At 37.7% G+C, this 16,602-nt stretch overlaps 1 protein-coding gene and 1 long non-coding RNA gene across 3 annotated transcripts in view; one reads left to right on the top strand and one right to left on the bottom strand.

Moving 5' to 3' along the window:
* Nucleotides 1-2,926: 2,926 nt before the first annotated feature.
* LOC149133176 (uncharacterized) overlaps nt 2,927-16,602 on the bottom strand; it is a 44,059-nt gene continuing 30,383 nt past the window's right edge. For both annotated transcript variants that reach the window (XM_089359460.1, XM_089359461.1), the window contains exons 2-4: nt 6,518-6,820; nt 4,916-5,041; nt 2,927-3,931 (exon numbers count right to left, since the gene is read on the bottom strand). In XM_089359460.1, coding sequence (XP_089215586.1) covers nt 3,111-3,931; nt 4,916-5,041; nt 6,518-6,820 — 1,250 coding nt within the window. In that variant the 3' untranslated portion in view covers nt 2,927-3,110. The remainder of the gene's footprint in view (nt 3,932-4,915; nt 5,042-6,517; nt 6,821-16,602) is intronic.
* LOC149133177 (uncharacterized) overlaps nt 5,901-16,602 on the top strand; it is a 64,851-nt gene continuing 54,149 nt past the window's right edge. The window contains exon 1 of the long non-coding RNA XR_016243589.1: nt 5,901-5,973. This is a non-coding gene — a long non-coding RNA (uncharacterized LOC149133177). The remainder of the gene's footprint in view (nt 5,974-16,602) is intronic.

The following is a 16,602-nucleotide window of genomic DNA, read 5'->3' on the forward strand; positions in this document are numbered from 1 at the left end:
AATCCTTAGACCTGGTGGAATGTCCTTGGGGGGGAGGGGTAAAAAAACAGGATTAAAAAAAAGGTTATAATTTTGGTTAGTTTGTTTTCAAATACTGGGGAATAAAGAAGAATATATTGCATTGTAGGTGAAAGGTGTCGACCCCCCCCCCCCACGTGGTCACCATGTTGACATTATGTAAACAAGCAGTTGTTAACCACTTTGCATTGCAAGTGAGGTGAATCAACAGTTGCCACTGACCATCTTGGAATACAATAACAACAGCAACAGCAGTAGCAATCAAATGAATCAATAATAGTAATAATAATGATGATAATAATAATGGTACACGGCCAGCAATTTGGGGGGTGGGGGGTAGGTCGATTACATCAGTCCCCAGTGTTCAATTGGTACTTATTTTATCGACCCCCAAAAGGCTGAAAGGCAAAGTCGACCTCAGTGGAATTTGAACTCAATGTAAGGCTGGACAAAATGCCACAAAGCATTTTGCCCAGCATGTTTAAGGACTCTGCCTGTTGACCGACTTTATATATAATAATAATTCTTACTACTATAGGCACAAGGCCTGAAATTTTGGGGAAGGGGACTGGTTGATTACATCGACCCCAGTGTTTCACTGGTACTTATTTTATCAACCTCGAAAGGATGAAAGGCAAAGTTGACCTCAGCAGGCCTGAAATTTGAATGGGGGTAGGGAGGAGAGCACACTTGATTAAATCAGTCCCAGTTCATGACTGGTACTTCCTCATCAAACAGTGAAAAGATAAGAGATAAAGTCAGCTTCATTGAGATTTGAAATCATAATAATAATAATTACTATCATAGGTACAGGACCATGGATGTGGGGGAAGAGGGTGCCAAATTGATTAGATTGAAAACTCCCACTAATTACCCCATGATGATGATAATTACAAATAGAGGAATGTAAGAGTTAGCTTCACTGCTGTTGGCAAGAATATACAATATTCTGATAATATGTATATACACACACACACACATATATATGCACACACACACACACATATATACATATGTATGTATGTATACATGTATATATATATATACATTCACACAAATATATATACACATGTACATATATTTATATACACATGTAGATATGTGTGTGTATGTATGTATATATATATGTGTGTGTATATTTGTATATATTTATAAATGTAAGTGTGTATATACATGTATGTATGGATATATATGTGTGTGTGTGTGTATATGAGCAGGGTGGGTAAGGAGAAAAGAGAGAGAAAGTGACATGGTTTGGTGAGCAAGGTAACATCTGAATCCACAGTTAAAATGCGAATTGGTACCCTTTCCACAAAAGATACACAGCATATTGATTATGCAAAAAGAAAAACAAAAAAAAAAAATAGCAGCTGAATTTCAAGATGTGCCTTAGAATGAAAAGGTCTCCCATAAAAAGTTTAAACAGGAAAATGAGCAAAAACAAAAAAAAATGGATAAAACAAATAACAATGAATTAAATAGAAAAAAAAAAAAATTAACAGCCAAACGTGAAATGTATGAGTCGTTTCCACTGAACACACCAAGAAACGCCAAACTCTTGAAATTGTCAAGCCTAAGAAATATTACAAACACGTGGAATCTATGAAAGGGACAAAATTATTTTTGGTTTAAATTTAAAGTGGAATTATTCTCACACATACTACACATGCATATACACATACACACACTCACTCACTGACTTTCTCTCTCACACACACACAAACACACAAAGTCATACTGTTTAATATATGTCGTGACATCCTGGAAGTGATATTACAAATTTATTCCATCTTTGTTTTCTATATTAGATGTATATTTTATATATATATATATATATATATATATATATATGAAACATGTATATACAATATATATATATATGCATATATATATATATATATATATATATATATATATATATATATATATATATTTACATATATACATACAACCTATATATATTATATATACATACATATATATACACACACACATATATATATATAAATATATATATTTACAGATATATGTGCGTATATGCATATACATATATATTTATATATAAATATATAATATATATATTATAAATTTATATAAAATATACATATCAATTATCTCTATTTTATACATGTGTGTGTGTGTATATATATATATATACATACACACACACATGTATATATGTATGTATGTATACGTATGTATGTATATATCATCATCAATAAATATATATGTTTATATGCATGTATATATACATATATATATATATATATGTATATATATATATATGCACACATATTTATGCATGTATGTATATATACATGTATATATATATATATGTATATTTGTGTATGTATATTTGTGTGTGCGTGTGTGTGTATAATATATGCAATGTAATATTTATATGTATGTTAACTACACACACTCATGCACACACGTGTGCTAGTGTTACTTGTGCAACATGTGTGTGTGTATTTATATAATATACATACACACACAAACATATTACATGCATTTATTTATAGCTACACACGCATACACCCCCACACACATGCATATGTGTGTGAACACAAATATGTATATATATATATATATATATATATATATATACATATGTATATATACACATGCATATATTTATATATATATATACACACACACATACATACATATATATATATATACACACACACATACATACATATATATATATATGTATATATATATATATATATATGTATGTACATACATATACACACACAGAGACACTGGCAAACATATCTATAAATATATTTTCTTTTCTTAGAGGGTGAAAGGGATTCTCTTTCAGAAATATTTTTTTTTCCAATATCATTACCAAATTTTTGCTTCCTTTAGTAGCTTACCGCAACCGTAAAAAAAAATCTCCTCCTTTTTTTTTTCATACAAGTTTTACTTTGCTAGAGAAAATATCCAAGGTAAATTTCACCACAAATTAGTGGAAATACAAATTACAACCTTTTAATTTTTCTGATCAGCGTTTTTTGTTGTTTTTTTTTTTTGTTGTTATAATATTATTTCTATTATAATTATAATTTTGTTGTTAAACCACATTGTCACGAGTTCCTGGGTGTGAGAATAATTTTACCATCTTTTACAATAATGTGTCCTGGAAGAGCATGGCCATCGGCGGTGGCAGCAGACAACTGTGCAGGGAGTGTGCGTGGTAACTCTCCGGTCTGCGTGGGGTCGGCCAAGATTGGTGGCGTTAAAGCAGACATACTTCGAGGTGGTGGTAAGAGAGGGGTGATTCTTTCTGGGGGTTCGGTTTGTTGGGTTGGCGTGGACAAAGTGAGGATCGGCGATGATGCAGCTGCTGCAGATGATGATGGTGGTGGAGGTGGCGGTGGCAAGGGGGGCAGCGGGGGCGCAGATGGGTCGATTGTGCTGTACGGCGGTGGTGGGGAACACTCCCGGCCTGCGACCACTGTGGAGTAAGGGGGTGGGGGTTCAATGTACTGGGGGAAGTCACTGCCAGGAACGTACTGTACACCGTTGTTAACATTCACAATGATGTTGCCGAACTGTGACGACGACGACGACGAGGGCTGCTGCTGCTGCTGCTGCTGCTGACTGCTCGGGGAGAGAAACGGGTCGTATTCAGGCGGCACCGAATTTGATCCGGACGCAGCCGAAGATCCTCCCGCCGCTGAAGTTGTTGCATTCCCTCGCATGCCGGAGTCGTTTGGTGCCATGGCACGTCGCACGGCGGCACGCTTCATTCGAACTCGGAAAACTGCGATGATGAGTACGGAGATGAGGAGTATCACACCAATAGCACATCCAATCACAGAATAAACAGCAGTTTGCATGAAGAATGCTTGACCATCAAGTTCAGTATCAGGATGTTTGGTCACAGCATATGTAGGGTGTGAAGCTGAAAATAGAGATTTAAAAAATAGGAACAGGGTGTATACTATACATACATACATACATACATATATATACACTCACAAACATATTCTTTTATTCTCTTACTTGTTTCAGTCATTTGACTGTGGCCATGCTGTAGCACCGCCTTTAGTCGAACAAATCAATCCCAGGATTTATTCTTTACAAGCCTAGTACTTATTCTATCAGTCTCTTTTGCTGAACTGCTAAGTTACGGGGATGTGAACATGGCAATATCAGTTGTCAAGCGATGGTGGGGGGACAAACACAGACACACAAATACATACATACATACATATATATAATGGGCTTCTTTCAGTTTCTGTCTACTACATCCACTCACAAGGTTTTGGTCAGCCCAAGGCTATAGTAGAAGACAATTGCCCAAGGTACTACGCAGTGGGATTGAACCCATAACCATGTGGTTAAGAAGCAAAGCTTCTTACCACACACCCACTCCTGCACCTATATATATATATAAATTATATATAAATGAATATGGATATGAAATCTGGGCAGGTACTTAAGAAGCATTCTAGTATAGGGCCCTGCAACCGGTTGCAGGGCACTGTACTAGATTGCTTCTTATATACATACACACATATATATGTGGCGAGCTGGCAGAAACATTAGCACGCCGGGCGAAATGCTTAGCGGTATTTCGTCTGCTGCTACGTTCTGAGTTCAAATTCCGTCGAAGTCGACTTAGCCTTTCATCCTTTCAAGGTCGATTAAATAAGTACCAGTTACGCACTGGGGTCGATGTAGTCGACTTAATCCGTTTGTCTGTCCTTGTTTGTCCTCTCTGCGTATAGCCCCTTGTGGGTAGTAAAGAAATAACACATATGTGTGCGTGTGTGTGTGTTTATCAATGTCAAATGTTAGAGTTACGTATTGTCTGCACCTATAAGGATCATGTGACCTGCCTAATGCCTCACACAACAAACACCACCAGGTATTTATGACTCACCTTCACAGTCCTTCTCATCAGATTTATCTGTACAATCATTCACTCGGTTACAAAGGAACTTTTTGGCGATACACAATCTTGATGTCTGGCAGAGAAACTGATGCTCACTACAGGGTCCAGGCATTTCTGTTGTGGTGGAGAAGAATAATGCATTTATTATAACAACAACAACTACAATAATAATAATAATAATGATAATAATAATAATAAAAAGAATAATAATCTAAACAGATCAGGTACAAGATCATAATGGGGCCTAGTAGTGGTCGACAAAATGTACCACATGTGCTCTATAGTTGATGCTGCATGTCCCTTTGACCCATGAATAGTCAAGAAGGAAAGCAAAAAAATAGATAAATACAACCCTTTTAGGTACGAAATAGCCCGGTTATGGTAAATGAAGAAGGTGAAGATAGTGCCCATTATCGTTGGGTCCTTGGGAATAGTATCAGAAGGCATCAAAGGGAATATAAAGGAAATTGGAATGGAGTACTCAGTAGAACTGTTACAAAAGGTTTGCCTCCTTGGCACAACCAGAATAATCAGGGTAGTATTGGATAGCATGGTACTGTAGGCTGCAGGTAGCAAGCCTGCTATGCATGGCAAAACTCCAGGAGTTCCAACAAAACCTATGATAAAAAAGAAATTGATAATTATAGACCTTTTTACTGGAAGCACAAGGGCTGAAATTTGGAGGGAGAGGATTAATTGATTACTTCGACTCCAGTGTCCCACTAGTACTTAATTTATCTACCCCGAAAGACAAAGTCGACCTTGGCAGAATTTGAACTCAGAATGTAGCAGCAGACGAAATACTATTAAGCATTTCATCCAGCATGCTAATGATTCTGCCAGCTCACCAATAATAATAATAATTATTGTTATATGGACTGTTAGATTTGTTTTTTTGTTCGTCTGAAGTCCCATATTTCAATGTAGTTCGTCTGAGATCCCTGTTTCGTTGTGGTTTTGAGTGACTGTCGAAGTTGAACTGTATTGAAGATATATGGCGAGGAAAACAGTCTTGTAAACAAACGTTTCTTGATAATTAACATTAGGTGAGTGAGTCTTTTGTTATGGTTGATTTATAAATGTAATGATTAAGTTGTACAACTCGTGTTTTCTCTGCGAGTTCCCGAGAGGAATACAACAATATTAAATTATATTATGCTATATCATATATTATATTATATTATATTAGGCATAACTACAGAGTTGTACACCCCGACTTTGGAAGGTCATAACTTTCAGAAAAATGAATATTTTTTAATGAAATTTTCTATGCATATATTATTTATTATGTAGATTCCGAATATACAAAAAATTTCGGTAATTCCACCAGAGTCCACTTAAATTCCTCTTAACTTCGAGGAAAATGAATATTTTTTCGTGAAATTTTCTACAAATATACCTTGATGTATGTACATTTCGAGCATGTAGGAATTTTGAAGGAAACAATTGCAGGTTATTTTTGAGAAGTGTTCCCTACTCGGTGGTGTTTCGGAGCAAGTCGTCCATATTTGTTTCATTTTTTTTTCTATTATGAGCATGTGGGGTACAACTCTGTAGTTATGCCTTATATTATATTATATTATACAGTACCTTTATCAAGAACGAAAACTACAGCATCTTTGTTTACTATCTTGCCGTTAGCTAGTTTCACAACACATATATAGGCACCGGCATCCAATATTTTCAGCTTCTTGATATTGAGGGAAACAGAGTTATTTCCCCTACTACATGCCAGCGTGTCATTACGATCAACACTTATAAACAACCATTTCATAAATATCGGTGGTATGGGTGAGTTGACCATACATTTCATCTGCAGGTTAGATCCTTTCACTTTCTTTAGCCTCCATTTCGGCAAGATCTTAATTCGGGGTTCAGAAAATTGGCAAGTCCCTAAAAGAAGAAAAACAAGGAAAGAAAAGAGAAATGAATAAGTGTAAATAAATGAAAAAGAAATTTAAAAAAATCAAATAAAGGACACGGGTACAAACAGTATAGTAAGCACCCCTCCCCCACACACAAACATATGCGCGGATAAAGATACACACAATAGAAATATAGAAGGGAGTAAACGGAACAGGAGGAGACACGTGGGATGGAGAGTTCCTGAAGAGGTCATAGAACGTGTGGCAAAAGATTTCTGACAAAGAATACAAGCATAAGAACAAGGATAAACCTGAAGTGAAGAACGAATATATAGCGCGCGCGCGTCTGTCAGGGAGGGGGTTGCATAAAGCATCTTTTATTCAAAATATGAAGAGGAATGTATTTTACAAAAGGAAAACAAGAAGAAAAAGAAAATAAGGGTTGGGGGAACCCATCAATGCAGAACCAAGAGCTCTTGGCAAAAAGAAAAAAGAAATGACCACCCTGAAATATAACAACAAAATCATCATCATCGTTTAATGTCCGCTTTCCCATGGGTTGGGCGATTTGACTGAGGACTGGTGGACCAGGAGGCAACACCAGGCTCCAATCTGATCTAGCAGTGTTTCTACATCTGGATGCCCTTCCTAATGCCAACCACTCAGAGAGTGTAGTGGGTGCTCTTACGTGCCACCGGCATGAAGGCCAGTCAGGCGGTACTGGCAACGGCCACGCTCGAAATGGTGTATTTTACGTGCCACCTGCACAAGGGCCAGTCCAGCAGTACTGGCAACAAACTCGCTATTTACATATTATTGTATTTGATGTGCAAAAGTGCATAGCTTAATGCTTAAGGGTATTCGGCTTACAATAGCAAGGTTATGAGTTCCAGCAACAGGTCATAGTGGTTAGTGTGTTAATGCACTCTTTTACTGGTTTCAGCCATTTAACTGCAGCCATGCTGGAGCACCACACTATACAGTGTTACAAATAATTTTTCACATACACCAGGTAGTGGGGTTAAACTGGGTAATGGATTAGGTGCAAATGTGGCTGCGTGGTAAGAAGTTTGCTCCCCAACCACATGGTTCTCAGTTCAGTCCCACTGCATGGTGTCTTGGGGCAAGTAGCTTCTGCTATAGCCCTGGGCTCACCAAAGCCTTCTAAGTGGATCTGGTAGATGGAAACTGAAAGAAGCCCGACGTGTGTGTGTGCATGCATGTGTATGTGTGTGTGTACCTTTGTTCCCCACCACTGCTTGACAACTGATGTTGGTGTGTTACAACCCTGTAACTTAGCGGTTTGACAAAAGAGACTGATAGAATAAGTTCATAAGGCAGTGAGCTGGTAGAAACGTTAGCACGCCGGGTGAAATGCTTAGCGGTATTTCGTCTGTTTTTATGTTCTGAGTTCAAATTCCGCCGAGGATAACTTTGCCTTTCATCCTTTTGGGATCGATAAATTAACTACCAGTTGCATACTGAATTCTATCTAATCAACTGGCCCCCTCCCCCAAATTTTCAGGCCTTGTACCTAGAGTAGAAAAGAATATATTTAGTAAGCATAATGCGGCAAGCTGTTAGAATTGTTACCACACTGGGCAAAATGCTAAACAGAATTCTGTCTGTCTTTACGTTCTGAGTTCAGATTGCACCTGAGTTGACTTTACCTTTTGCCCTTTCGGGGTTGATAAAATAAGTACCAGTCGAGCACTGGGGGTCAATGTAATCGACTTAGCCCCCTTCCCTTCCCTGAAATTGCTGGCCTTGTGCCAAAATTTGAGACCAATATAACATAGTATTGTTGTTGGCACTCCGTCGCTTACGACCTCGAGGGTTCCAGTTGATCCGATCAACGGAACAGCCTGCTCGTGAAATTAACGTGCAAGTGGCTGAGCACTCCACAGACACGTATACCCTTAACGTAGTTCTCGGGGATATTCAGCGTGACACAAAGTGTGACAAGGCTGGCCCTTCGAATTACAGGTACAACAGAAACAGGAAGAAAGAGTGAGAGAAAGTTGTGATGGAAGAGTACAGCAGGGTTCGCCACCATCCCCTGCCGGAGCCTCGTGGAGCTTTAGGTGTTTTCGCTCAATAAACACTCACAACGCCCGGTCTGGGAATCAAAACCATGATCCTATTACCATGAGTCCGCTGCCCTAACCACTGAGCCATTGCGCCTCCACATAACGTAGTATAATAAGAAATAAAAGAGTAATATAATATAGTCTATGAGTAAGAAAATAGCAATGTAATATAGAAAAATAACAGTATATATTGATGACTTTTAACAAATCATTGCAGATCAGATGTGCAGAGGAAAACATTAGCACATGTCTTCATGTGTTTGTATAAAGAATTTCTCTTAAATCTTTCTTGTTTATCGAAAAAAAACTATCAACACATTGTTAAAGTGGGTTTCTAGGATAAGAGATTGGTAAGAGAATTAGTCAGCTGCCATTTAAACTGGAACTCTATATCTCTGTTGGAATTAATCTTGCTCTAAAGTACACTGAACAAATAATACTCATGTGTATGTGTGTGTGTGTGTGTTTTCATTATTGATCGGTTTGAGATCAATGCTCTGTCTTTATGTCCTGCCTGTATTATTAATTCAAGGCAAAAAAAAAAAAAAATGAATAAAATAAAATTCATATTAATTCATAATCAAACGTAGAGAAAAATAATAAAAATGAGTCACTCATGTCTGAGTGTTGCTGGAGGGAAGGAGGGAGGAAATGTAGCCACATGGTCAGGAATTTCACTTTCCGATGAAGCAGGGTTCTGAGTTTTCTATCATGTGATGCCATCCATGCCTTGGGACTTTGGATAAGAGTCTCTTCTATCATAGACTCGAGTCATTCAAAGACTCTTGAATGAGGAACATGGAAATTGTGTGGAAACTCACTCCACAGACTGAAAAGATTGTTATTCAAAGTTCCAGCTTTGTCACATATACTGTCTGCCTGCCTACCTGCCTACCTGACTCCTCCTCCTCCTCCTCATCATCATCATCACCATCATTATCACCATCATCATCACCACCACCACAACTGCTGCCTCACCGCCACTACTATCTCGCTGCCACCACCATCACCACCATCATCATCATCATGTCTGCTTTCCACGCTGGTATGGGTTGAATTGTTTCACTGGATCCAACAAGCCAGAAGACCATGATGAGCTATAATGTCTCAGTTCTGGCATGGTTTCTACGATTGGATGCTCTTCCTGACACCAACCATTTTACAGAGTGTACTGGAAGCATTTTACCGTGGCACCAGTACTATATAGGGTTTGTCTCGTCTCCTGCTCTCCTAACCCTGCATTGTCTTAAATTGATTTGCTATATATGTATATATACAAGTGCAGGCATGGCTGTTTGGTAAGAAGTTTGCTTCGCAACCTCATGGTTCCAGGATCAAACCCACTGCATGGTTCCTTTGGCAAGTAAGTGTCTTCAATTAGAGCTTCAGGCTGACCAGTACCTTGTGGGCAGATTTGTTAGACAGAAACCAAAAGAAGCCCATCGTATACATATGTGTGTGTGTGTCATTGTGTCTGTTTGTCCCCCACCACCACTTAACAACCAGTGTTGGTGTGTTTACATCCCTGTGACTTAGCAGTTCGGCAAAAGAGACTGATAAGATAAGTATCAGGCTCCAAAAAATTAAAAAAATAAGTACTGGAGTCGATCCATTCAATTAAAAATACTTCAAGACAGTGCACCAGCATGGCCACAGTCAAATGACTGAAACAAGTAAAAAATAAAAGATTATATATATATATATATATATATGCGAGTGTGTGTGTGAGAAGGCGCATGACTCAGTGGTTAGAGCGTCGAGCTTACGATCGTGAGGTTGTGAGTTCGAATCCTGGACCGGGCAGCATGTTGTGTTCTTGAGCAAGACACTTTATTTCACGTTGCTCCAGTTCACTCAGCTGTAGAAATGAGTGGCGATGTCACATGTGCCAAGCCATATCGGCTCAAATGGTGCTATTTATGTGCCACTGGCACGGGAGCCAGACAACTGCTCTGGCAATGAACACTCTTGGACAGTGCTCTTAGCGCTCCACTGGTACAGGTGCCAACACAATTTCAATTTCACTTGCCTCAACAGGTCTTCGCAAGCCGAGTTTTGTGTCCAATGAAGGAGAGGTTGGCATGGGTGCCAGTCATCGAATTTGGTTCGATTTCGAATGACTGAGACAAATAAAAAAGTGCAAAAATAAAATGATATATGTATATATACATGCACTCGCACACACACATACACATATGCAAATGTGCACACACATACACACAAACAAAACCACATGCATATATAAACATATATAACCATAGACAGAAAACAAGAATAAATTTGATCATGCTTGATAATTCATGTTGACAAAATTGTATTGACAGACACTTTACATTTGATACACAGCTGCATATTGAATCAGGAAGTCCGTCTTAGATTCTTCAATAGAAGTTTGTAAATGATCAGGTTCTCAACTATTTTTAACAGAGAAGGGGAAATGGGACACAAGCACTTTCAGTGGTAGTTCTACCACAAAACCTGCAGATACTTCATAAAAGCATCCGTTGGAAAATATTAACCCTGTTGATGATTTCATGAGATCTGAATCCTATCAAGTACATCCTTCTTGGTTGTGGCTGATAAACCAATAAGTAGTGGTCTCTCGGAAAAGAAATGGTTTTGAATTGTCCATTTTAAAGTCACGATCGTTACCAACGTTGCCTTCCTGGTACTTGTGCCAGATGGCACGTGAAAAGACATTCGAGCAAGATCGTTGCCAGTGCCGATGGACTGGCCCCTATGCAGGTGGCACGTAAAATACACCATTTCGAGCATAGCCGTCGCCAGTACCGCCTCACTGGCCCTCGTGCCAGTGGCACATAAAAGCACCCACTACACTCTCGGAGTGGTTGGTGTTAGGAAGGGCATCCAGCTGTAGAAACTCTGCCAAATCAGATTGGAGCCTGGTGTCGCCTCCTGGTCCACCAGTATATATATAGAAAAAAATTAATAAATAAATAAATTCATGAATGGATGTTGTTTTCACCGCGATAATGCTCTTCTCATTACATGAGTCGTTTCAGTTAACATGATTTTTTGCACTTTCTGTAGGGTATTATTATTATTATTATTATTAAAGGCGGTGAACTGGCAGAACCGTTAGTACGCTGGCTGAAATGCTTTGCTCGTCACTCCATTCTGGATTCAAATTCTGCCAATGTCGACTTTGCCTTTCACCCTTTCGGAGTTGATAGACTAAGTACCAGTAAAATACTGGGTCGATGTAATCGACTATCCCCATCCCCCAAATTTCAGGCCTGGTACCTATAGTAGAAAGGATTATTATCATTATTATTATTCGTGTTTTATAAATTCTAATTAGTAAAAAAACAATAAATTAAAACCTCCATGCCAAGAGGACAGTTTGGACAAAAAACAAAAACAAAAAAAAATACAAAGTAAAAACAAACAGATTTCTAAATTAAAGATTAAAAATAACGAACAAAACTACCCCACCTCTTCCAAGACACAATCAATTCTCACATCTTGGCAGATCACATAAAACCGTTGCATCAAGTCATCTCTCTCTCTCCTCTCACTATACAAAGTATCCTTCTCTTTCTCTCTCTCTCTGTCGATAATAACACAAACAACAATAACATTATAACCATCAATATATCAATGTTTCTCTCCTCTGTTTTAACTGCTACCACTGTTCAAATCTATCTCTCCCCCTCTCTTAATGCATGTGCGCACGCACACACACACACACACACAAATCACAGTCACTACTTTACAAATCTTTCTTCCTTCATATATATTTTAATTGCCAATACTATATATATATATATATATATATATATCTATATACACACACACACACACATCTACTATATATATATATATATATATATATATATATATATATATATATATATATATATATATATATATATATATATATACATATATATATATACATGCATACACATACATACATATATTTTTTATTCTTTTATTTGTTTCAGTCATTTGACTGTGGCCATGCTGGAGCGCCGCCTTTCGTCGACCAAATCGACCCCAGGACTTATTCTTTGTAAGCCTAGTACTTATTCTATCGGTCACTTTTGCTGAACCGCTAAGTTATGGGGGACATAAACAGAACAGCATTGGTGATGTTGGGGGTGGGGGGAAACACAAACATATACATACATACATATATATATATATGACGGGCTTCTTGCAGTTTGCATTTACCAAGTCCACTCACAAGGATTTGGTCGGCCCAAGGCTATAGTTGAAGACACTTGCCCAAGGTGCCATGCAGTGGGACTGAACCCAGAACTATGTGACTGGCAAGCAAACCACTTATCACACAGCCACTCCTGATATATATTTATATATGTGTGTGTGTGTGTGTGTGTGTGAGCCTGGTGTTGCCATCCGGTTTCACCAGTCCTCAGTCAAATCGTCTAACCCATGCTAGCATGGAAAGTGCACGTTAAACGATGATGATGATGATATGCATGCAGACATACATACACATAAGTTTCTCTGTCTCTCTATCCCTCGCTATTTTGCCCCCGTCTATTAGTTTGAATAAATGAAAATACAGAGCAGAAAACTTAATTATATAAATACCGTAATTAAAGTTAGCGAAGCTTTAACAGGATACAATTGGAATGAAAAAAAAAAAAAAGAAAGAAAAAAAAAGGAAGAAAGTTTTCAATTACACGACTGAACCACTGAATCACTGTTGAAGATATTTACTGCTCTAAGCAGCATCACATGTCATCCTCAACAAATGACTTGTTGTTCTGTTTGTTTGTATGATTCATGGTTGATTTCATCACATCGTGCTACAGCAATTTCCTCATCCAGAAACTACTCAAAAATTGAATGGCTCAAGCGGACGATTGAAGGAGGTGAAAATATGGCTTAGTTCTTTTCTATTCTAGGCCTGAAATTATGGAGGGAGGGAGGGAGGGGCAGTCGATTAGATCTATCCTCAGTATGCAACTGGTACTTAATTTATTGACCCCCGAAAGGATGAAAGGCAAAGTTGATCTTAGCGAAATTTGAACTTAGAACGTAAAGACACATGAAATACCACTAAGCATTTCGACCAGTATTCTAACGTAGAAGATACTTGCCCAAAGTGCCATGGAATGAAAACTTTTTGTCATAGAACCAGAAATGGTCTAAGGCAGGTTAGTATCAAAAGCGTTAAATGTTTCCAGTATAACAGATTCCACCAAATACACCCAAGGACCATTGTGGTGGTGCTAAACCTAGTGAAGGGTTAACTCTACCTGCTACTCATGAATAGCTCATGAAATGGGTTTCCAAATAGTTTGTGTAAATCAAATTTTTTTTCACAAGACTTTCATAGCCGAAAGACTATAGCAGAATATCCCCCCCCTCCCAATGCATTGTGCAGTGGAATTTAACTGGAAGTTAAGTGATTTTGAAGAGAATTTCTGAGTCACACATAGAGCTTTACCTGCATCTCATTTTGTCTTTATCTGAGATAACTAAATAAAATTAATGTTTAAAATGACTAGAGTAATCACCATGTCTGCTAAACATACAAACAGACCTCAGCTGGAGCAAGCAAATGGTGCATGTGCCTGGTTAACCTTTATCAGACAGGTTGTCATGGTGAGTAAAATGGGTGTCATATATTTGTACCCAGTCCCACTTTGATGGCATGCATTGCTCTAAAAAAAAAAAAATCAAACTGATAACAAAATAAATTTGTAGTGTTGTTGTTCTTGTTGTTGTAGAGTGGTTGTTGTAGATTTGTCACTGTGTTGCTGTTGCCCCACCACCACCACCACCACCACTTATGCCTTACTTTTCTTGGACTTTGTTAAGAATAGTAAATATTCTCTGATTTCTAATATCGGATTGGATTGGATTGCCGATGTCCAGTTCACTGCAAGACAAAGTCCTGAGCATGTTCTCTCTACCAAATATGGTGTCTGATGCGGAGACTGAATTTTAGCTTGAGATCCTACTGGTTTGATGAAGCCTACTCTGCCACACTGGCCCAACATGACTTGGCAGCTTTGGGTGGGGTGCAGTTTTTATACTCTTATCAGAGAGTATTTAAGCCAATTATACTGACCCCAGTACTCAACTGGTACTTATTTCATTGACCCAGAAAGGATGAAAGGCAAAGTTGACCTCAGCGAAATTTGAACTCAGAACATAAAGATAGACACAATATCACTAAGCACTTTACCCAGTGTTATTTCTTTACTGCCCACAAGGGGCTACACACAGCGGGGACAAACAAGGACAGACAAATGGATTAAGTCGATTTTATCGATCCCAGTGCGTAACTGTTACTTATTTAATCAACCCCTAAAGAACGAAAGGCAAAGTCGACCTTGGTGGAATTTGAACTCAGAACGTAGCGGCAGACGAAATACCGCTAAGCATTTCGCCTGGCGTGCTAACGTTTCTGCCAGCTCACTGCCTTTACCCAGTGTGCTAACAATTCTGCTAGTTTGTTGCCTTTTCTGATTTCTTATATTAACAACAACAACAACAATAAATCAGTGAACAGTTGTGTTAATCAATGCGGTTGAGCAAACTTGTAATCTAATAAAAATTCGCCAGTTCTCTTCTATAATAATGGATTTTGTTTCTTAAATCTGTTTAATACTGTTTGTAATCATTAACCAAATGATCATAACAAGAAGTCTTGTTGTTCTGATATTACTTTTAGAATTTCTTATAATTTTGTAAACTAATTCTGAGACTGGAAACCAAAATAAAATTTGGGGGAGGGGATGGGACAGAGAAAGAGAGAGAAAGAAAGAAAGAGAGAGTGATCTCACAAAATTAAAATCTTGTTCCTTATTCAATTATTAGAAATAACTCTGTTCTAATATTCAAGACACACCATGTTGTAGAACACACACATTTTAGCTTTTTCCATTACCATATTTCCAATGTAACACACTGTCTACGCATTTCAATTAATTTTGAAAATAATAAAGAATCAGTGTGGATTAGTAAAAATAATTAACTTTTTCACAATTAAGACAGTGTTTGGTGCATAATTGAACAAAAGATTTTTACATAAAATGATAGATGGAAAATTTTCAGTTTAAATATTAACACTATAAAATGTGGAGTCTGCAATAACAAATGCCACAGAGTTGGTCTCAGACAGGTAAGTATCAAAAAAGTGAAATACACTGAGTATCAGTCCAGACATATCTTGAACCCAGCATGAAATTGGTCCACAAATATTTCAGGTGCAGGAGTGGCTATGTGGTATGAAGCTTGCTTCCCAAGTACATGGTTCCAGGTTCAGTCCAACTGCGTGGCACCTTGGGCAAGTGTTTTCTCCTATAGCCTTGGGTCGACCAAAGCCTTGTGAGTGAATTCGGTAGACGGAAGCTGAAAGAAGCTTGTTGTATATATATATATATATATATATATATATATATATATATATATATATATGTTTGTGTGTGTGTATGTAGAGCGTTAGGTGTGATGTACAGAAGTAAATATTGAAAAAAGTCGTCAGAATTTTGGAATAACTTCTTTCATTTATTTTATACATATATTAGCGCTTTCGTTCGTCTTTCGAACTTGTCAAATATAATTCTGTGAAAATAAGCTAGATCTCTGTATTTTCACAGAATTATATTTGACAAGTTCGAAAGACGAACGAAAGTGCTAATATATGTATAAAATAAATGAAAGAAGTTATTCCAAAATTCTGACGACTTTTTTTTCAATATATATATATATATAT

This window comes from Octopus bimaculoides, chromosome 11 (assembly GCF_046866305.1).
Source record: "Octopus bimaculoides isolate indiv1 chromosome 11, ASM4686630v1, whole genome shotgun sequence".
In the NCBI taxonomy this organism is placed as follows: domain Eukaryota; kingdom Metazoa; phylum Mollusca; class Cephalopoda; order Octopoda; family Octopodidae; genus Octopus; species Octopus bimaculoides.